Below are 23,829 nucleotides of genomic sequence, written 5' to 3' on the forward strand. Positions count from 1 at the left end.
TTGAAAGTCTCTTTGTTAGGTAGACAAAAACTCAGAGTACAGATTTCTTTTTTTCAGGCAAACTAAGCAAACGGTTTTATATGACTTTTATACCTTCAGAATAGGAATCGGGTGAAAATTAAAATCTTTATTTGGACGCATTAACATGATTAAGGAAAGGAATGCCCTTTTTTACATTTACGGCAGGCAAAATTATGTTTAGGAATCATGCTTACTGTTTTTATAAACAAATAGTTATAAACAAAACTGACGACCAAATTGTTTGTGTGTGATAGAAATTACTGTTACTGTAACTCTATCCAAAAGCTGAATTGATATACACTGTCTAAATACTGCAAAAGCCAATGTGAACTTATATCTACAAAGTTAACTGGTCTACTTTAAAATGTGTACGTCGTAATGAAGAACACACGGTAGCTTTTCAATTTTAAGTTTAATCGATTTTATTCGGTTCGCTACATCATGTATGAAGATAGACTTTGATTCAGGTGTTCAGGTTAAAGCAATCTTTTAGATAATGACATATTCGAATCATCTAAATGCTGACGTTTCGGTATTTATTTGTCGATATGCATTCTATAATGAGGTAAAATACCCTATAAAACCTTGGCTGTTATCTTACTAATCTATCTACTTTACTTAAATAGAATCGTTCACGCATTCAAATTTATTTTAAATTATGTACTCACAAAAAGACTGAATTTTTAATGATATTCGAATGATAAGAATCATTTAAACAAAAAATACAAGGTTTGAGGAGAAGATGTGCGTGTCATTATTGTTAAATTACGATTAATTATGTTCATATCATGATCTTAATTATCAATTTCTGAAATAAATTTGAATGCGTGAACGATTCTATTTAAGTAAAACCTTGGCAGTTATCTTACTAATCTATTTCCTTTACTTAAATAGAATCGTTCACGCATTCAAATTTATTTCAGAAATTGATAATTAAGATCATGATATGAACATAATTAATCGTAATTTAACAATAATGACACGCACATCTTCTCCTCAAACCTTGTATTTTTTGTTTAAATGATTCTTATCATTCGAATATCATTAAAAATTCAGTCTTTTTGTGAGTACATAATTTAAAATAAATTTGAATGCGTGAACGATTCTATTTAAGTAAAGTAGATAGATTAGTAAGATAACAGCCAAGGTTTTATAGGGTATTTTACCTCATTATAGAATGCATATCGACAAACAAATACCGAAACGTCAGTATTTAGATGATTCGAATATGTCATGATCTAAAAGATTGCTTTAACCTGAACACAATAATTTTCTCCCGATTTCTATGTTTACGGTATAAAAGTCACATAAAAGCCATTTGCTTAGTTTGCATAAAAAAAGAAACCGTACTCTGTGTATTTGTCTATCTAACAAAGTCACTTTCAATGCTATTTTCTCCATGTACAAGTACACGCATCAAACATTCCACTACAAATATTTTTTTTTGCCAAATTTACATGCCAGATATATGTTAAGTCTCTACATATGTGCAGACAAATTTCTGTAAAAGTCAAGTCCGGGGTAATCGAAATAAGAAAGGAAAACTATAACACGTTGAAGATAATGCTTCATCTATATAGCCAAGAGATTAAAGTACCTAGCTGAACGATATTCTTTCTTTCGGGTCAGTCAGCCTCATAAGAGTGACGGAAAAGGTTCGCAAGTAGAGGAGCACAATTTGTTCCCATTGGAATGCCTACTGTTTGTTGAAAACGCGTCCTCCACACGTGACAAACATGTTGTTAATTCAAAATTCCAGCATTTTGTAAACATCTTCTGTATATTTGGAAGATGACTTGGAATTATTTCTTACAAAGTATGAGGAATCTCTATATATTTGTATCTAGGTGTACTATCTTTTTGTGGAAAAACAACTATGTATAATGTTTTTAAGTCGGGATTCTAACTGAGTATGGGGTAAAGAAGTAAACAGTGTTGAAAGAGTTTTAATGCTAATATATTCTGATAATATTCTTGAACTTATTGACTCCAAAAGATCTTTCAAATTTCCCAGGATCCACATTGAATTAATACCACTGCGGGAGTAACAAGTGTTGTGGTAGGACTGCAGATCCTCTCTGACAGCTATGAGTATAGAAGTTAAACGTTTAGAAAGAGATTCGGTGGTACATTTGGCAGATCCAGCTATGTAACGTTTTTTTTGGATTCTTGTGGAGTTAAGGAATCCAGTATGTAGACGGTAAATCACAAGCATCGTCCTTGGTAGAGAGACCAAAAGAGGATAGCACAAATTTATGGTTTTCCACAATCTCGTCTCTGTTGAGTTTGGTAGAAGTATAGGTCTTATCACTGCTATTATTTGTGTACCCCACGGGTGAAATTTACTCCTTGCTAAAGCACGTTATGAAGATACAATTTTGTTTCTGATAATATTGGAACATTAAAGCGTTTTTGGACATACATGTAATATATACAAAAAGTATAATTCAAAGAAATCTGAACTATTAAATAACAGCAACTTAAAATAAGTGTAAAATTGAAAATGGTTGTGTGGGTAACTGTTATTATAATATAAACAATATTTATGTACCCCCACTTGCAAAAAGGAATAGTAGAGGTAGCGGTGTCCGTCCGTCCTTCCGTCTGCTCTTCATTCCTTCCGTTACACAGAGGGAGGACACACCCATATCTTATCTTACCCTCCTTGCACCACTGTGATTGGCTGAATGGAATTTAATGAAATTTTCATTGAATCGTTCCTATATATTTCCATTTTGCATCTCGATTGTGAGATTTTAATTTTTCACATAGCGGAACGTGAGCTTTGTTATATATGAATTTGGATAAATGGGTGTACATATCTCTTATAAGTATCGCTCCCTACATTCACAGACCCGTAATTAAAGAGATTAGCGAAACACAGACACCGCGATTTTTTCGCGACTGGAAACGAAACTTCATTACTTACTTATAACAGGGACTTTAATATACACCCTTGCCTTCAAGTATTACCGGAGTCATTGACATTTGAGTTTTCAATTTCCAAACTGTGTTACTCTCATTTCATACAGAAATGCGGAACTCATGTTGTGAAATAAACATATTTAGATAACAAGAGGCTCCCAAAGCACCTGAATCGTTCACCTGTCAAACCATATCCTATTAACTGAGTAAGTAAAGGTATCATGCTTTGTTACCATGTTTGAAAATTCCAGAAAAAGGGCATATATTGAAGAATGCTGTAAGTTCTAAAAATGTACCCAAGGTACTGTAAAATGTTGAAATACCTTCTAAGTGTTTTAGAACCTTTGAAAAAAAATTGTCAGGAGCCCTCTTATGTCCTGTTATTCCATCAGGTCTGAGGGGGTATTGGGATGTGCAAAAAAAAAGAACATACAATGCTTTAAACCATGGCTATCCAAAATGTTCGTCATCAATATTCATATCAGGAGACCATGTTTACTGTATAAATCACTTATCGTTGAAATCAAAGGAAGTAATAAAATTAGCGGAAAATGCCGTGAAGAACAACATTTCATTATCACCATTCAACTTAAAACACTTAATTTCCTAAATATTGAATCAGAGTAACTGGTGAAAATGGTCGTAAAATGGCCGCCTTAAAAATATATATACTGCCCGCAAACTCTAAATATCTTGTTTATCTTATGAGTAGCTTTCATTTTCATTATTCTTCTATAGTATAGGCACAATAAAAAGTATTTTGACCCATGTGCTCTATTTTTGGTAACGACAGTCATGCTTCTTTGTTTTTTGTTTTTTGGTTTATTTTTTTGACTGATGACAAATTCAAACTAATCAGTTTATAGAGGGAACCTTAAACTGATTATGCCAACTCTTTATTAAATTTTGTTGTAATTGGTTTCAGAGAGTTGTACACATCAAAGTGACAAAAAATCTGTTTTGGGGGCCATTTATCCTACAACGGGCAACACATCATTTTGAAAATTTTGACATAGGTCCGTATACTGAAGGTGACCAATAGTATTCTCCATACGAATTTTTCTATATTCAACGATTTTTGAGTTATTTGCACACAAAAAAACAAAACAAAACAAAACAAAATTTGTATTTTGATCCCTTTGTTCTATTTTAGTAACAACGGCCATCTTTTTTCATCAATCAAAAATCCAAACGGACGTTTTGTGCAGAATACCCTAAAAATTGTAATATCAACTTTTATTAAATTTTGTACAGTAGGTTCTGAGGAGAAGACTTTTTTTAAAGTTATAACATCACAAACAGCAAAAAACGTCCAAAAAGGGCAATAATCCCAACATGGGTCAACAGATTTTCACCACAATTTCATCACACATAGCTCTGATCATGCTGAATACTTTTGCAGTCATAATTTGGTTAAACCTAACAATTTTGGAGATATGCAAAAAACTGCTGTCTTTTTTTTTTAAATAATCAAAACGGTCATTTAGTGCAGCATTTACACTAAGAACAATCATGTTAAGTTTCATTCAAATCCATTTATTAGTTTCAGAAGAGAAAATGTTTGAAGAATTGTTAACGACGACGACAGACGCAGAGGAAGTCGACGACGAGGACGACGATGACGACGGACGCCAAGTGATGACAATAGCTCACATTGCGTATGGCCAGGTGAGCTAAAACTAAAATATGAAATTCGACTAATATTGAACATAATGCTGATGGAAAAAAAGACTTATCTTTACTCCATCAAAACTTAATATACTATTTCACCATTTTTGATGGTTTCCAGCAGTTATGACAGAGCGTATTTATATATCATGTTTATGTAAGATTAGTATGGTCGTTTTCGCAGGATAGTTAAGGCATTTTCTGCCTACAGTCTGAAATATGACAATTATGATATTGTTTTCCCCCTCAACTCATTAGTATTCACATGCAAATACTTATATTGATGTGATATTCATCAAGCCATTTTCTTACCTGACTTCAAATTACTTTGTAGATAAATGTTTTTTCCCTTGCTCATTGCTTTGATTTGATGTAAAGATAGAGACAATTTTTGTCATCTTTTACCTTTCTAAGACATGTTTGCCATACAAATTCCAGTATTGTATTTTCTTTTTGTATAGATGTTCGCACAAAATTTTCCAGAGGAGGAACTTCTGGCCTCGAAGACAGTTCCTCTGTATAGTCATGGTAAATGATGTACTTTCCTTTGTAATGCCACCACACATTTTGTCCAGGACGGAGGTATTCTGAGATTCTTCGAAAATGAGACTGAAACAGAAATCCTCTGCTGGCAGCAAAGGTTTTGGAGAATGAAGTGTTCGGTTTCTTGAAAAGGAGCTGTGCTTCTTGACTTATGATTGAGTGCTGTTTATTGAAATGATTGTTAAAGTTGTCAGAATTTTGTTGTTTGTTAAATCTGAGGACAGTATTACCAACAACAAAACCAGGTTTTCTGTTTGTTGTACCAACAGCGATTTTCCTAAGTGAGCCAAAGGCTTTTTCGTCTTGTTCTGCGAGGATGGATCTTAAGCTTATTATACGAAATATTTCTGAAAGGTGCACTACAAGACTATGGGAATGGCTACCATGAAATTTCCTCTCAGTGAGTTTCACTGGTATTCCTATAACAGTTTTTGCCAACATTCCAAAAGAAAAGGTAAGGTTGTAAAGCCTTAGAACTGTCCTTGGTGACCTTTATTCCGCTGGACTATGAGCGATGTTCTGAATTTCTACCAGAGAGTTGATCATGTTTTTTATGTCCTCTGATATTTTGCCATCAACATGGAGATCATCGACTTTTTTTGTCAAACGTACCAGATAAATTCTGGCATCTGGCCCTTTAACTTGTGTTTTGCCAACTAAAGTGGTGGTGTAGAATTTTGCAAGTTCTGTTTTTGTCGATTTGTCAGTAACGTGTTTAGGCAACTCAACAATCAGGTTTTGGATGACATTTGTTCAGTCATGCAATGGCTCACAACTCATAACTTCATAATAGTTTATATTGTGCTCTTCAGTTGTTTTTTGTGGTTGATTTAAAAGTAAGGCAGGTGGACGGCAAATGCCATGCAGAACTTCATCAAGTTTAGTTTGGAGGTCTTGCTTACTCTTTAGGTTGTATATATCAATGCCCCTCTTGTCCAACTCGCTCTTGATCTCATCCTTTTTAAAGTTGTTAAAAGGGTTTATGCAGTTGTTGGATATGATTTTTGTCCACAGTACCCTTTTTACTACGTGCTCCCTCCTTTCGAAACAACGGATCAAGTCCATGTGCTGATTTGAGTTTACCCCACATAGACAACTATAGTGACCACCTCTTTTTTGGTAAGTTCCGAATTGTCTGGCAGGACAATCACCACTAAACAAGCGAAGTTTAAAAGCATGTTGTGTCCCATCAATGTTCATGCCATTCAACAAATCAGAAATGTCCTCACATCTTGGTAAGGTATACAAGGCCTACTCAACATCCTTTGATGCTTTAACAGTTTAAAAGTTTTATGATGAAATATTTCCTATCATTCTCCAAGGCCTCACTACATAGGTTCTAATTTTTAAAAACTTTTGTGTACTCTAATAAAAAAAAATAACAGATTTTGTTCAAATTTTGTAAGATTTTTTCAGCACCATTTCTAGTTGATTCAATTAATTTATAAGTTATGGGACTAATCACTACATGTACATTGTATGTTGAATTTTTACATACTACCCTAAAGGAAAATATAGTGGACTAAAATACTTGAAAACGGCTGGATTAATTTTGTTCAAATGTCCGACAGGTTGAAAATGATTTTGCCTGGTCTGAAATAGATACAGTTCTCTTTTTGTTTCGAAATTAAATGGTCTAGATATGTGACACATACATGTAGTATAATATAAACTTTTTTGATATATAACATACATGTACATGTAGTTGTCAAAATAACTGTGTTGCATAAGTCCTTTCACCTGCTCTTACTTTATTTTTTATATACTTAGCTTAAGTACTAGTATATCTATTATGTAAAGGTTAGAGTGTATTAAGCGACTTTTTAATGAATTAAGTGTGGGCAGTGGCTGCCCCCTCCCTTTATCCATTAAGAATTCACTAACTACTCTGACCGGTTTTGATTATAACCTAGTTTTTCATTGGCCAAATAAGGTGTGATTGTGTCGAAGTATTTATGATTCCATAGCCCCTCAAAAATAACAATCAAACTGTTTGTAAATGTTGTCTTCAAAAGATATAGATAGCTAAAATTTAGTTGAAATGCACTATGTAAAAATGGCAGGAATTTATTTTACTTGGTAGACTAACTTGTGCTTTGCTTAATCGAACTCATGTTCAGTGATCTTTTATAATAAGTTTATAAGTTAAATTTACAATTTGAACCAATGTTATAGAAATTAAGGAAAACACGATGGCCGAAAACAATTCCATAGCATCTATTAACAATTTCTGTTAATTTTTGTATCGCGCTAGAACTCTAACAAATAGGCTTCTGGAACAGGGTTATGTTGCTACTAGATTGAAGTCATCACTGCAGAAGTTTTATGGTCGTCATCATGAACTCGTGGATCGTTATGGTGTATCCATCTGCACCATGAAAACTGATTTATTCAACGGGTCATAGTTTTCCTTTCCTCGTTTGTCTACCCCGGACTTGACTTTTTATGAGCAACTCGTTTTAAGTCGAAACCTTGAAGACGTAAGAAAAATAATCGTAATTTTTTTTCTGATCTTCAGTTAACAAAATCATTGCAAATTATCATAATTTGGTTATTCTCGACCTTGCTTTGTATCTAGTATAGCTTTAGCTGATACGATTTCTAGATATGATTATCAATACCATGTTGTAAAAGGAATTATGTTGTGGATTCATTCAAATATGCAGTAATTTAACAGTGCATATGATTGAAATATGTAATATGGGCGTGGCTTATGTTTGGTATGGTTATATAATCTGCTGAATGTGAATTTTGATGCTCTTGTATAAGGCGCGGAGTCCTAGTTACAGCCATGTAAAATTGGTAATTTAAATCTTATGTTCCAAAAAGCTTGATTGGTTTGTTAGATTAATGTAAGTATGGTAATATATATATATATATATATATCAATACACTTCTGCGTGTTAATGTTTTGATCAGTATTTATTCTTCCTAGAAATAAGTTGATTCGGCATCTAAACTGTTTACTAGTATTTCATTTTATTTAGCATACATAATTATGGTTTGGACAGCCTCTCACTATTTCCAGAGCAGGTAACAATATTTCATTAGAAATGTAACAGCTACATTTTGATATGTTTCGAAAACAATTAACAATATTTTTTTTTCTTTTAGAACTTTTTTTCCGCGTTTTTGAGATTCAGGTTTCAGAAGATTTTTCAAGAATATTTTTCCATAGGTAATATATCGAATCAGGATGATGTTTCTATGGTAGTCCGTTTAAAAACACAAAATGTGGTTTCGGAAAGAAGTTTCTCTCTACCACATTATTTTCCCAAATGATCAACTCAAAAGAAATCTTGTAGACCTCAATTTTATTTCGTGAAAATTAATTCATGACCTCCTATCACTTGGTAAAAAATTGCGCACTTTGCTCAATATTACTGATTAGTATAAACCATGATTTATTTCTTTGGATTTGTTTAGTTTTGAAAGGTTTATATTTTCATGCAGTAACGTTTTATCAATTCAAATATATTCGTCAAAAAGTGTGTATTAAAGTTTTGCTTATTCTAGAGTTATATTCCTAATTTTCGCGTTTTGGCTGTGCATCTTTTAGCGGACAAAACAGGAAACACTTATTAACAATTTTATTCCTTGGGTAATGAATAATCTCAAAGTTACATTGTGTATAAGACGAAGGAGGTAAAAATCGTTTCGACAAAGTCGAATAACTGACTATGTTAGATCAATACGTCTTCCTGGTAACACGATGGTTGGAAAACAATTCCAAAACAACTGATACAATTTGAATCTGGGGCTTGTTAGTATCTAGGTCCATTCCTGTTAAAGAACTTCGTTTGACAGGGTCTAGGGACCTTGTCGAACACAATGGTAAAGAAACAGTTAAATTGGAAAGACTAATGACCAGAACAAGGCTTCAATTTTCTGTTGACGATTGCGTTTTACTGCGTTGTGTGAGGTCTTGCGATACCGCTCTTGAATGGTATAGACTTTCCATTTACAAATAAATTATCTATATGGAATATAACTACATTATATGCTGTCCTCAACATAAACATACTGGACGCCCTCTAATGCGCTCATATCTATAACGATTAGTCATATTATTGTGCACTTACATGTTACCCCGGAACGATGCTGCCATGCGCTTACAACTTTGCAACGGCGGTAACATTCATGTTTGATTGAAGCATGTTTTCCGTTCGCTATCTTCGGTTTCCCTAACCACTTCTAACGTTTCTATTACATTACATGTTAAACAAATAATTTTCAGTGTTTTACTATGAATTCCCAGGACAAATAAAGTTGCATACCATTGCAAAGCTTGGAAAATAAGGTTGTCAAAAGCATTACTCTAATGCTACGATGATCGTAGAAATCCTTCACAAAATTTACTTGAATAAAAAATACTGAAAATCAACATTTCTCCTTTTCCGCTAACTGACAGCATGGAGGCAAATTACTCACACATGTAAACAATATTCATACACTTGTGTAGTAAACTACATACATGATTTTAATGTACACATTCTCAGCTTTATTTTGACCACTTTTAATCATAATAGACAAATAATGCACTTACAATGCATAGGTCTAGGTTCAGTGTAATTTGGTACTACATAGGGAGTGGCCATTTGACCCAGAAGTGGTTAGTAAGACCTTGTTATTACGAACGTCGATGCATTCTGCTCAGTGTCCTTGTTAATTAATATATAACATTCTTCACCGAATAAGATCAATCTTCATATTTCTTGTCATATGTAAATAAACGTTCACATACAAAATTGATTAAGACTGAACCTTCATTTCTGTCTCTTTTTTTTTTAAATAGTTAGATTTTGGACATGTTAACTGTTGCATGAATCAAAGAGTTTCCACAATGGAAGGAAGAGACAATACAGTGTCAACTTTAGAAGTTAGGAAAACTCCACATAGCATTTCATTGTATTGGAAAAACATTGTACCAACTCAAATTGTTGATTGTGATGGTTATACAATAAAATACAAAATCAAAGGGACTAAGCCATACAAATCAAAACATATTCAAAATAAGCATGAATATGTATGTACTTTAAAACAATTGGCTGAAAATACCGATTATGAAATCATCATATTTATCTGCGACGATGGCATTGACAGTCAAATTTATAGAACAGTAGTAAAGACCGAATGTTCATTAGCCGACTTATTGATGAAAACATGTGAACAATTGGGAGAAAATCCCGTTGGATATGTATTAAAGCCATCTAGTGTGAAGTACATTAACAAAGACGTTAGAATGTGTTACTACGAAGGTATATATGTTTGTTATAACTCATTTATATATAAATCCCTATTTCTTAAGTTTCAAAAAAGCGTACATTTTAAAACACAAATAATGTCATTAACTTGGGCTGCTTTGTTACATTTGTATAACATAAAGTTCTCAGCGCAATCAATTTCTAAATATTTGGCTTACATTTCATTTTGGAAGAAACAAGTTACTCTATTTTATTTTATCTAAACACAGCCAACATGAAAAAAATCAATTTACATCTAGCCAACCTTTCGAAACTTTTAATTATTGTCAATATTTGAATTTCCAAAATAAAATAACTTTTGTTATGTAACTAATTATCCTGATATTTTTCAGAACCACCAATAAGTTTACAGAGATAGAGAGAGAAAGAGAGAGAGAGAGTTCTGAACAATTCCGAACGGTGTCAGAACAATCAAATTTGCGATGGACATTTTTGGTCGTTCCCTCCGCGGGACTCGTACCGCTGTGACATCTATGGCAACACCGCCTACACAAAGTCCAGCGCCCTAGACCACTAGGCCAGCTAAGCTATATATTAAAGTATAGCTTTCTTTGGCCGGGGCATTCCTCTTCGTAGGATTAATCTAGAGCTGTAAATTAGTACACGATGTATAGTAATACAGGACAGTTCATTTAGGTGTTAATATGTAGGATAAAAGATCAAATTAATGATGCATGTCACAACAAATCAATATTACACAAACGTGTCAGAATGCTGCCATAGATGTCACAGCAGTACGAGTTCTAGTTGTTTTTATTTCATCTAATGTATTAATAATTTTAGATGAGAATACGAAGGAAGATTATGGAGTTTATGAGAAAAAAATCATTGTACTGGGCCAAACAGGCTCTGGGAAGAGTACATGGCTAGATGCAATGTTCAACTACTTAGCGGGCGTAAATTGTGCAGCAAACGATAGATTCCAGCTGACGCATCCTACAGAATCAGAGAAAAACAAGCAAAATATTCAGGTCAGGTTCCTTCATAATTTATTTTTGGTCATTCCTTCCGCAGGACTCGTTAATTTGATGCCTTTTCCCAAGAATAACTCCTACGTGAGCTGTGCTGTACTACCATACATCATATATTAAGTAACAATCCGAGATTCCTCATACGAAGAGGGATGACCCTGCAAGCAAAAAAAAAATAATTTTGTGATATGCCAACCTTCCCCTGTTACATCGCATCAACTGACGAGCGTGTTAAGTGATTGGTCCGTATCACAAACCATGACGTTCAATGATCATCCGATAAAATAGTCCTCATTGAAGTAATGCCTATGCGTAATTTTTTTAACATATTTCAGATAACGAGCATCATTTTCTTTTATAAATAGCAAATTACTGATAAAAAGAATAAATGCCATTTTGTTTTAGATAGTGACTTCATCACGGAAAATATCAGGGCTCGCCCTAGCGGACTCGCCTGATTAAATCGTGATTAAGTTATTATCAAAAACCAAAATTTAATGCTATGTATTCCTATGATATATATAAAACATAACAGCGGAATAACACATAAAATCACTTTGTTCACTGTGAGCGCTTACAGCTTCATGGCTCTTTAGAAGGTGAATTAATATCAATACTGGTAACATAGCAACCATTGACGCAACGTCATAAAAATACGGTAGCGATGTACTTTCACTTTCGATTTGAAGACGGCTTGAACGTTTTGGTTATCTAATATGTTATCAGACAAATCTTACATTCTTTTTGCGCAATTAATCAATTTTTCCGACATGCAATTCATTCATGCATTTATTCGAAAATTTTCTCCCGATCTAAAGGTTGTACAGCAAGCAATTTCATCGTCATCATGGATCTTTACGGTGTATCCGTCTGAACCATGAAAACTGATTTATTACGCGTCATAGCAGAGGACGCTTACCCTACCGGTGCACCTGGTCAATATTCCCAGTTTTTAGTGGAGTTCGAGTTGCTCATTTACTTTCTATGTATTATTTTAGTTACTTTATGTTCTTTGTTGTGTATGTCTGTTTTCCATATCTGGTCTTTGTCCCTGGATTACATTCTCATGATTTCCGCTAGAATCTTGGTTCCCTTAATTACTCTTGGCAAGGGGATAAACACCAAAGAAAAGAACACATATGTGGAATAAATAAATTAAATTAAGAAAAAAGATTTAGTTGAAATTTAATTAAAGTGAGATAGAAACAAAATAGAGTAAAACAGAAAAAGAAAACTCAATTAAAAGGGAATTAAGGATTTACAGTAGTACGTAAAAGTAAGAAAGATTTGAAAGCGATGAAATGGTTCATCGTCTGAATATAGCTGAAATATTGCTGCTCGGACGTTAAACCCCAACAAGCAATCAATCAATCATATATCATTGCTATTTACAAGTGTAGGTGTGTAAGTTTTCTAAAGACATCTCCCTTATTCCTTAATATATCAATGAACCTCAATAACAATATTTTCTAACAGTACCAAATCGAGAGAGGTTTCCCATAAGAACCTGTCTGATATGATCATAAGTGGGACAACAAAAGACAAAATGAATATTATCTTCACACTTATGTAAAAAATGGCAAGTTGCGTTATCCATCAAACAGTCATGAAATAAGTGTGACTTTCAGTTACTGGCTGCATTTTTTAATTGACATTGGAGGATATTCTATTTCCTCACACCATGATCAAATGTCTATGTCTCACTAACCACTTCCGGGTCAAATGGCCACCCGCTATATAGTACCAAAACACACTGAACCTAGATCTATGCATTGTAAGTACATTATTTGTGTGTATTCTGATCAAAAGTTGTCCAAATTAACCTGAGAATGAGTAAATTAAAATCATATTTGTAATTTACTACAAAAGTGTATGAATATTGTTTAAATGTTTGATTAATTTGACTCCATGCTGTCAGTTATGAGAATAGGTAAAATGTGGATTTTCAGTATTATTTATTTAAGTAAATTTTGTGAAGAATTTCTACAATCATCGTACCATTAGCATAATGATTTTGAAAGTCTTACTTTCCTAGCTTCGCAATGGTATGCAATTTTAAGATGCCATTTGTCCTCTGAATTAACAGTGAAACTTTAAAAATTACTTTTTCAACATATAATGTAATTGAAACGTTAGAAGCGGTTAGTGAGACCCTATTTATAAACGTAAGATCAGGTCTATTTTGAAAGAGATAATTGATGGGGCAAGTTACATGGCATGATCAAGATCATTCCATAGTCTAATACTGGAAGGTACAAAACTTTTATAGAAGGAAGTAGTCCTGCACTGACCAAGTTATTACCTTGTTGCCACAGAACATAAGGATAAGGAGGGTAAAATGAAGCTATCATATCTTTAAGGTATTCTGGTGCATGACCATTCAATATTTTATCAAAATTTAAAAGTTTATGCTTCTTGCATCTATCACACTATTTCCCGAGAACAAGTTTATCATAAATCTTAATGATGTTGTACTGTGCAACCCAGTGATTATACGCATAGCCTCAATTTGTACACTATCCAGTAAAATAGATTATTGGTCTCCTCTGACACTCCAGATCATAGAATAAATAATTAGAATCTAAATAATTGATAAACAAGCAGAAATTCGAAAACAAAGCATATACGATTTTCAATATTTCCTTTTATTCGCAGATATTAAGCCAAACTGATGGAATTATATGTTATCATGTACCCTTTACCAGCGGATCCGTGATCGATTTCAAACTATGTGTCATTGATACACCTGGCTTCGGAGACTGTAGGGGTACGGATTTTGACGACACAATTCCGACAAAAATAAATGCTTTGTTCAGTGAACATATAGAAAGTCTTCATGCGATTTGTCTAGTGGTCAAATTATCAGATGTACGGTTGATTGAACCCCAAAGGTATGTCTTTACAAAAATAATGGAACTTTTTGGCAAAAACGTCAAAGACAACATATGCGCTCTCGTAACATATGACGACAGTGGAACGGGAGAACTCCCCGTTCTAAAATCGATTGAAGAGTCTGGGATTCAAATAGCAGATGGCGCTTTTTTCCGCTTCAATAATTCTGGTATATTCAATGAATCTTCGTCAGAAATGGCACAACTTGTATGGAAAGAGCGAACAAAAAACTTTGAAAAGTTCTTCAAAAAACTAAGAACCATGACACCAATTTCTCTGAAATGTACAAAAGAAGTTTTAGAAACAAAAGAAAAACTGTCGACTGATCTTCAACATATAGCGATTGCAGTAAGAGAGAGCGTAAATAAATCTTTACAGTTTAATCAAGACAAGGCACAATTGATGAAATTCGAATCCCAAATGCGCGACAACACACCGTTTGAAGTAAGGAAACGAGTGATAAACCCTGGCAAAACAGAGAAATCATATAATTCGCTTAACTGTACCTTCTGTAGTAAAACATGTCACAACAGCTGCATGGCTTTATGGCCATATAGTATAAGCAAACTAACTTGCAATGCAATCTCTTACACCATGAAGTGCAGGTATTGTGGATGCAGTGTATTACAACATGAAATACAAGGTTACACCCATTCAACGATAGTAACAGAAGAGATAGAGACCGACACAGAAATGAAAAAAGATACGATGTTGCAGATAAAGGAGTTGAAAGTTACAAAATAATCCTACAAAAAGCAAAGACAAATATCCACGAATGCCTTATCAGCTTGGACGAAAAACTTGCGACGGCATATGATCTCATTACAATACTGAATCATGATGCTATGAAATCAGAATATAAAGACATCATCGATTTTCTTGACCACATTATAAAACAAGAAGAGGAAGAATTAAAGGATAAAGACCAGGAAAGTGCCGATTTGTTACTAGAAAATGTGAAAATGTTACATCAAATGAAATGCTTGAAAAAGGACAAGAAGCCATTAACTGATTTGGCGGAGACTCTTGGCATCGGATCCTCGTGAACTACGGTCCGTTTTCTTTGCATTTAATCGTCCTTACAATTTATTTTCTTTAACAATCTGCTCTTGAATCATGATAATACTATCACTATATACCCCTATATTGCAAAGTGGTGTTATGATAACTGTTTCAATCCTATCATTAATAGGCTAGTGACATTTGTTTTCGACTTTATTGCACCCTGTTAAAAATAACTCTTTTTTAATGGAATTTGTCGGTCGAAACAAAAATTGTTCGGAAACTTTTCAGTAAAATCAACTTCTTTTTTGGGATAATAAGTGTTTTGAAAATTATAACGCTATTAAAAACTCCAATTTTTACACACAGATGTAACTGGTTGTAACCTTGAGTCTAGAGACGTGACGTTCATTTTATTTCTTTTGTTTCTCTTCCCTGTTTTCCGTTTCCGCAATATTCAGAAAGATTTTATTTTTACTACAAGTGGGTTTTGATTACCACTGATTGGATTATCACTATTGTGATTTGTGATTTTAACTAACAAGGGTATCTAAGTTTTTCTTTGCATTTTGTATATGTGTATGTTCATGTATAAAGCATGAAACATTATGCACAATTCTACATGGCATCAACGTTAATACCTTGAAGTGAATTTGAGAATCAAATATTATCTCATCGCGCTCATCAGATAGTCCTCCTATAACTATTTTATTTATTTTGACTAAAATTGCTAAATTGTTTCATTGTTCTAAAAAATGTAGATGAAATCTATGAAATTTATGAAATTTTATTCGGATTAATGTCTTGACTTTTTTTAATATTGTGGCATGTTGTAATGTGAAGCAATGTATCACAAATGCAATATATATGTAACCAGTTGTCATAATGTACGAGAACTAGTAAAATGTTCGTTAACATAGCTTCCTTCAGCTTGCAAAATGTTAGGGTGCATATTTAACATTTTACATTTATGTGTATGCATGCTATTTGTGATATTTATATGAATGTATAGACTCAAATATAGAAATGGTACTATTGTAAATAGTAAATAAATATGTATGTTATTTTAATAATGGAACTTCCTAGAATTTGTAAATTAACAGGTGTAATTGTTCATGCGACTCATTGAAGACTCGCTCCTTTGTAAATTGTTCCAGATTTATCATACAATTTCTTTGATAGTTCGTATTTATATATGACTTTGTGTATAAATACCGGGCATTTGACCTGACTTTAATATATACATGTACATGTATAAATACCGGGCATGAATTTATTGAATGCTGATTTAGAATACGCATTCACAATTTCATTCTGAACTCATGAAAGTGCTGATAATTACACTGGAACTATTCAAACCAACATGTAGTGACATTCTTTCTTCTTGATTCTTAGAGTGTGTATTTCATATTTCTATATATTTTCTTATTTATATTAATGAAAATTATTTAAAATGATAATTTCGTTTGTTGGCAGAAGATCTTGACTTTTAGTAGTAATAATAAACACATTTTTCCATACATCGACAAAGAAACTTATATATATGTGTGTACACCGAAGTAAAAATAATAGGGCAATTTAGATATCACACACACACACACTATAAATCACTAACAATATTAAACATGGAGTGACATCGGGTATTGGCGGCGCCGTCATACTTCTTAAAAGTGGGTACATAACACGGTAAGAGATTAACTACGATAATACATATTCCGCAACACGCTGGCAGAAACAATTTACGAACGGTCCAATTAAATATTAACGTAGCCAATCAAGCTTGGGCGGTATTATTTAATTAAACAGTTTAAAGATGTAAATAAAGTTTACAAGATGGAAATTTGTGGAAAATTATTCGTAATAGACAAATTGATGATCAAAACATTTGCTATTGCAAAAAAAAAAAATGAACTTGACATCACAAAGTCATAAATCATGAGAAAACCAACTGATCCAGCGGCAATAACGGGTTTTAAGGTTTCAAAGGGAATGAAATGTATCTCTATTTATTTTCAAAGCCACTAAATGCAAGATAATAGTGTGATTTTGCCAAAATGTCTGAATTATTGCAATTTTTAGGATTACAGAACAATTATAACCCCAGTACTACAAGATAAGTACGTGTCCAAATTGAACAGATATTTTGTATTATACATTATTATCTACAATGCATTCTAAATACTAAAATGTATTTTTTTTTACAATTTTGATGTGTAAACTAACATTTCGTTTCATACTTGGGCCTGACTCACAGATATTGTCCTACACGCAAATGTGTTCAGCTTCATTGGGATGCACAAAACCTGTAAATGGCACTGCAATTCTCCTGTTTTCCATTTAAAAGGCCAAGACACATAGCTACATGACAAAATTTATATATTTTGTGGCATCCAAATATGATTTTGGCTTCCAAAAATACCCCACCCTGTCATGATGCGTCTGTTTAACTGCACAGAATACCAGTTTAAAAAAGAAACCGATTGTTTCTTGCTTTCAGTGACTCCTGGCTTCAGTTTCACAAAAAGTCGTAAGTGTGAAATTGATCGTAAATCATGACGTAACAATGCTATTTTAGTTTATGACGTCAGTGATACATATCATTTGAAAAAAATCGGTAAACTATACTCGGCGTCACATAAATAACATACTGTTAAAATTTGAATAAAAATATTTTCTACGACTTTATTGACACCTACCGTCGTTTAAATTGTCTTAAATGACTTGCTCATTCGTTTAGCCAAACGGCTTCTCCCTAAACAAGTCGCTTATTAGCTTAAATCATGCGTAACAAATCCTTACGGGAAAATCCCATACTAATATCCGCCATGTTGGTTTCTACAGGACGATTTGTTTACAAACGAAGTTCGTAAGTTCCCGTCGAACTCCGGTGACAATCGGCTGATTGATCAACTTCTCGGTATTGTACGTTGTTCGCGTAAAATAAATCCGAGATATCCGAAATAACGTCGAAATGCATTCTGGGTTATTCGGTTTTTGGACAAACCATTTAAACGTAAACAACATCTCCTAGCAACCCGATCACTGTAAACATGGCCGACTTTTTACAATGTAAATATTGGCACCGAGAATTAAAATCTGACCGGAATTTAACGATTCAATGTTTAGGGAGAAGCCGTTTGGCTAAACGAATGAGCAAGTCATTTAAGACAATTTAAACGACGGTAGGTGTCAATAAAGTCGTAGAAAATATTTTTATTCAAATTTTAACAGTATGTTATTTATGTGACGCCGAGTATATGACGGTCGCATTTAAAATTTGTGGAATAATTTTGGGATTTATCAATTTTAATCGGGTAAGTTACCATATTTAATCATTTTCCACTGTAGACTAGAAAATATTGCCACAAAGAGCCATTATTTCATACGCACTAAACAAACAGACGGTTATTTGGGTCGTCAGATATTCCTTCGCTGTTGCTTGTATGTCACCCAAGGACATTGAAATTTGCGATAATTTTCATTCTCATTCGACTGGCGTCATTCTTTAAAAACATTTCAGTGCTTGGTTAATAAAGTTGTAAATAAGAAATTCGCGACATCTTATTAACCCTACCATAGGTTTTCAATCATATTTGCTTCGATGATTGTATTGGCATTCGGCAATGTTATAGGCAGAAAGTCAATACAACCATCAGTTCAGCTGTACCTACCAATGCTTGTATGACTGATCGCAACCCTATAATACAAATACAAATGTAGGGCGAAAATGGGAATGTTAAATTATGTATAGTTTTTTAGTTTTTGTTGGGGATGTTGGAACCCATTTGTCACTGTCCACAATATAATTTGTTATCTTCTACATATTTAGTTCAGCTGCCGACTTATCATCGCTCATTATCAATATCAGTATGCATGATTATTATTGAGGGCGCATTAATAGCTTTTCGCAGTATGACTTATGTTCCTGACGTAAGCTGACCTACCTACATACGGTGCCAAATAGAAAAAATGTTAGACAATAAGTGCAAGGCTAAAAGGTAAATCCATTTTTGTGTCCAGATTTTCAAAAGTTTTCAGTGACAAACATGATTACGAAGAATTTAAATCAAGATAATCCGTAAAGATTTAGAAAAGGATTCAGTGGGGCTCGTGTTACATTTCTCTCTTATCAGGGTAATTATAAACCAAACTAAAAACGACGAAATACATTTGTAAACTGTTTACTTGTTAGTTTACTAAAACACAGAATAGTCAGGCTTAACATAGCATACTCTTACCCTTAGCGAAGTGCTTTAATGTTTTGCTGAATATCGATTTGTCGGCACGATCTGCTGTGAAGTGGAATAACACCGATTTTGTTTGTACATTGTATATTTAAGCTACATGGTGTGAATGGCCTATATTACAACTCATGGGATATGTATATCTTTTTCTATACGGGAATGTTCAAATCACGGTTATATCTGTTTGATTCTTTATATAATAATTTTTAATTCCATTAATGAGGTGGATATACTTCTTCGTGAAAAGTATTTATTGCTTTGGATCAAAGTGTACATTGTATATAAGTTCATACCATACTTTCAGTGATTGTTTCAACGTTTATATTTTTCACATATTGTTTTTTTTTGCTGGTAAGGTAGGTGATTTGTCGACGAGTATTCCAAACATTGAAAAAGTAGATAATTATATATATTTTCGTGGAGATATATTGGACATACTCGTTCACTTCGGGCGTTTCTCCTTGGGCAAGGGTTATTTATTTTAGAAGAGAGCATTTTCGAATTATTGCCTTTCTATAGTTGTTGGAATTTGCAATTAACTAGATGAAACTCTTTTCTAGAGGTGGACTAGACTTCATCCAATAAGCCTCATCGCGCAGTCCATATATGAGATATGTTGCAGCCAGTTATTTATTTCTGATGTTTTTGTGTCCGTAACGAGTTGGCGTATAAGTGTTTACTCTAGTATTATCCCTAAGGCTTGACAAAACCCTTTTACAAAGCGTACAGGGATGACTTCGAAAAATTAGCGACCTTCAACATTGCATTCATAAATCGGTTCCATATATAGATCAAAGCAGTGCACGATATGACAGAAAACTTTGATAACAACAGTTTTACATTCTTATCGGAATTTGACAAAATATGGTCGGGTAAGTTATTATTTGAGTAGGTTTTTCTTGGCAAAAAGAGTTTGGATTTGGTGATCGAGGGACTGCGTCTATATTATGCAGAAGTCTAAACTTTCTTGCTTTTTATCGACTTTATTTTTTGAATTTCATATCGAAATAAGCTACATGAAACAATGAAAACATTTTTTTTTTGCGAAACTGAGGTCAAATTCATTTGATGATAAATGTAAATATTCTCGACAGAGAGAAGTTCTTGTTGCCTAGTAATTCTCGCCACCCAATTTTTTGTTCTCTCCTATCAGACAATTTTACACAAGACATCTAACAGATTCACAATGTTTAAATTTGATCTTTTTATTGAGCTATTATTCAATGATTTTCCTGGAGATTTTCATGAATAGATTGGCAAGAATAGCTTTTCTCACGGAAATGGTGTGATCTACTCTCTGACCAGTAGAACAATATATGAAAAATAAAGTACATGTATACACAGTATATCGATTCAAAATATTGAATAGAGACCCCAAACACGGTCCCAAAAACTCAAGAAAAAAATTTCAATTGAAGCTTTTTAAAAAGTGTTCAAATTACATCACACTTCAATTTTAAAGAACTGTATGTTCCAGATTTTCTATTGATTCTGATACTATATTTTATCTTGAAATCTATATCATATACTATAGTAGAGTCCCTTTTTCCAGATTAGAGTCAAGTGGTCACTCTTAAAGGTTTTATTTGTGAATCAAGAGTTATCGGGGCATGGGCCACGCATTTCAGTTTTGTGTAAATCTTGACCAATTGAACAAATTATAATAGAATTGAATCTGTTCTTATAAATTTCACTTTATACATGTACATCACGTCTAAGTACCACGTGAGACATTAAATTCAAAACTAGACCCATAGTCACTTCATGTACATGCAGTGATTGCATGGAACAATTTAGGACTATTTTTTTTTATTTGATTGCATGTGTGATGTTAGTAAACAAGCATCTACGTATTTCAGGACAGGCTGTTATAGAAGTTACCGTTCTTGGTATAATAATGACTACATCACTTGTCGGAAATATCATGGTATGTACATGTATAAATTAAATTTAAATTATTTTGCACCAGGCTTACTATTTCCCGTTTGAAAATATTTGTTGACACATTCTCCTAGCTCCGCAAACTTAATAACCACTTTCTGCTGTACATTTGTACTATGCATCTCTCTGCTATCATAATCTCTGATATACAGGATGAGGACACACTCCTTAAGAATCCGCGAACTTTGTATGAAAGGCGGTATAATACCTGAAAATGCATGGCAGATGTATAAAAGCAACGACATCGCGATCTCGGTCTGCTCAAGGGATCGTATGAGTCCATATTTACGATGTATAATTCTCGAATTCTTGGGGTTTTTTTACAGGTAATTGCTGCTGTTTACAGACGACCACAGATGAGAACAATAACTAACTATTTCATCTCCAACCTAGCGGTAGCAGATCTTGTTTTTGCCTGTTGGATTCCTTTAATAGCCATAACAAGAATAACAAATGACTGGATATTTGGAATGGAAGTGTGTAAATTAGTGACTTATGTCCAATTTCTCAGTGGTATAAGCAGCATTTTAACAATGATGGTTATAAGTATTGAAAGATATAAAAACGTAATGTTTTCGCCAAAAAAGAAGATGACGAAGACATTATTTGCAATATGCATGCTTCTGATATGGATAATATCAGCATGTTTTCCTATTCCAGTTGCATTAGCACAGACTGAAAAGTATGTGTTTATAGGGAATACTTTCCATACATACTGTGGAATTGAATGGCCTACAGATTTCCACGTCACTGTTTATCTAGTAGCAATGGGGTTGATGTTCTTTTTGATACCCCTAGCTGTCATAATACTGAATTACTTCAGAATTTATGTAACTGTTCGAGACTCAACAAGGGCGGCGTGTACTACAATAACTCATCACACATCTAAAAAACAAATGCGGTTAGTTAAAATGTTCACGGCAATTGTCGTTGTATTTGTCATAATGTGGTGTCCTTTCTTCGTCATCAGCTTTGTGGCGGTCAATTACAAACAAGTGACATCAAGTCAGTTTACTGCTACAATGATAATAGTTTTACTCAACACTTGCCAGAACCCGATAATCTATGGATATTTTAACTTGAAATTCCGAAAAGAGTTTAAGACCATGTGCAAGTGTTGCATGGGAGTTGGATGTTCAAATAGTGTGAAAATGACCTACAGCGTGCAAACGGATTATACACTGAGTAGTATCAGCAATAACTACAGACAGGAATTATGGCAAACTAAAACAAATGATACTGTTTTGTCATGTACTACATGACAAACATTTGTTTATTCAAGGAGGACCGTATGGGGCGTTCGCCCCTGATGTGAATTAATTTATAGGAAATGATCATTATTTGAAACATAATTTTATAAATATCCACATAAATATACTTAAGTGACATTCAGCTGACCACCGTCACTGTGAAGGGTCCAGTTGAGTTATTCGCTTTAAATTGTTAATTTTGTACAGTTTGCTAAAATATTGCCCCCCCCACACACACACATAGAAATGTTTGGTTCGGAAACCCCATTTTTTTTAGATTTTATTTCAAGATTTTACCTCCCGACAAAATGGTAGGTTGTATCGGTAAAGTAACACAAAATAATACTAATAGGATAATTAATTGGAAAGAGTGAATAACTAAAATGTTATCACGAGTGCCGAAGAACGCTTGGATTTGACGAGTGTGCGGAACCTGTTCCGCGCACGAGTTAAATCCTCAAGCGTTCTTGGCACGAGTAATTATATTTTGGTTATTCACGATAACTGATTGATTATCCTATTTATTATACATATTATCTTCATAATTTCTCGAAATTTCAACATGAATTTTAAATTCTGCAATTGGCGGATTGATATCAATGTTGTGAGGTTTTGGCAGGAGAAAGTGCGAATGGGAAATTACCGAATTTATTTCAGTGTGAATTATCGAAATTTATTACACTGGGAACATTCGATAAAACACTGCTATCTATGTAATAATTCTACATACATGTGTGTGCTAGTCAAGTACATAATCGTTTTTATTTTGTTTTGTTTTTTCTTTTTTGGGGGGGGGGGCGGATGGGACGGATTTTGTATCCAACATTTCATGCCGCTGTGTTGTAATGTAAGAGGTACCAAGGGCTGGTTATTATGTAAACTGTTTTGCATTTTAAAAAAAATAATGTTGAAGTGAATAAAGAAAACAAAACCAATTTACAATGTACTTCTAGCGTGTATTATGGCTGAGAATTATCATTAATGTAATATAAATATTTCTAGAAGACATATAGATTCCACTTTTGTTTCCGCTTGATATTGCAAAACTCATTAAAGTGTCTGAAATTAATATACTTGTCTTGTGCACTAAATATATTAGTAAGATGTA

At 33.5% G+C, this 23,829-nt stretch overlaps 2 protein-coding genes across 2 annotated transcripts; both read left to right on the top strand.

The window, feature by feature from the left end:
• Positions 1 to 7,925: 7,925 nt before the first annotated feature.
• On the top strand, positions 7,926 to 16,746 carry LOC148613626 (uncharacterized). The gene is made up of 4 exons (XM_088587074.1): positions 7,926 to 8,009; positions 9,953 to 10,415; positions 11,205 to 11,392; positions 14,048 to 16,746. The coding sequence occupies exons 2-4, from the start codon at positions 9,980 to 9,982 to the stop codon at positions 15,026 to 15,028; spliced, it is 1,605 nt and encodes a 534-aa protein (XP_088443200.1). The 5' UTR covers positions 7,926 to 8,009; positions 9,953 to 9,979; the 3' UTR covers positions 15,029 to 16,746.
• A 1,778-nt stretch (positions 16,747 to 18,524) lies between these two features.
• Positions 18,525 to 23,790, top strand: LOC148613627 (neuropeptide FF receptor 2-like). The gene is made up of 4 exons (XM_088587078.1): positions 18,525 to 18,600; positions 20,091 to 20,402; positions 21,390 to 21,457; positions 21,798 to 23,790. Exons 2-4 carry the CDS (start codon positions 20,339 to 20,341, stop codon positions 22,731 to 22,733), a joined length of 1,068 nt encoding a protein of 355 aa, XP_088443204.1. The 5' UTR covers positions 18,525 to 18,600; positions 20,091 to 20,338; the 3' UTR covers positions 22,734 to 23,790.
• The last annotated feature ends 39 nt before the right edge of the window (positions 23,791 to 23,829 follow it).

Source organism: Perna viridis, chromosome 6 (assembly GCF_037379345.1).
Source record: "Perna viridis isolate PV_CMFRI_1.1 ecotype Kerala chromosome 6, ASM3737934v1, whole genome shotgun sequence".
Taxonomy (NCBI): domain Eukaryota; kingdom Metazoa; phylum Mollusca; class Bivalvia; order Mytilida; family Mytilidae; genus Perna; species Perna viridis.

Excerpts from the sequence above, each read along its gene's own strand:
- LOC148613626 (XM_088587074.1), top strand. The coding sequence starts at position 9,980 with ATGAATCAAAGAGTTTCCACAATGGAAGGAAGAGACAATACAGTGTCA. Across the intron at positions 10,416-11,204 it reads TAGAATGTGTTACTACGAAG|ATGAGAATACGAAGGAAGAT; the intron begins GTATATATGTTT and ends TAATAATTTTAG. Across the intron at positions 11,393-14,047 it reads AAAACAAGCAAAATATTCAG|ATATTAAGCCAAACTGATGG; the intron begins GTCAGGTTCCTT and ends TTTTATTCGCAG.
- LOC148613627 (XM_088587078.1), top strand. The coding sequence starts at position 20,339 with ATGACAGAAAACTTTGATAACAACAGTTTTACATTCTTATCGGAATTT. Across the intron at positions 20,403-21,389 it reads ATTTGACAAAATATGGTCGG|GACAGGCTGTTATAGAAGTT; the intron begins GTAAGTTATTAT and ends TACGTATTTCAG. Across the intron at positions 21,458-21,797 it reads CACTTGTCGGAAATATCATG|GTAATTGCTGCTGTTTACAG; the intron begins GTATGTACATGT and ends GTTTTTTTACAG.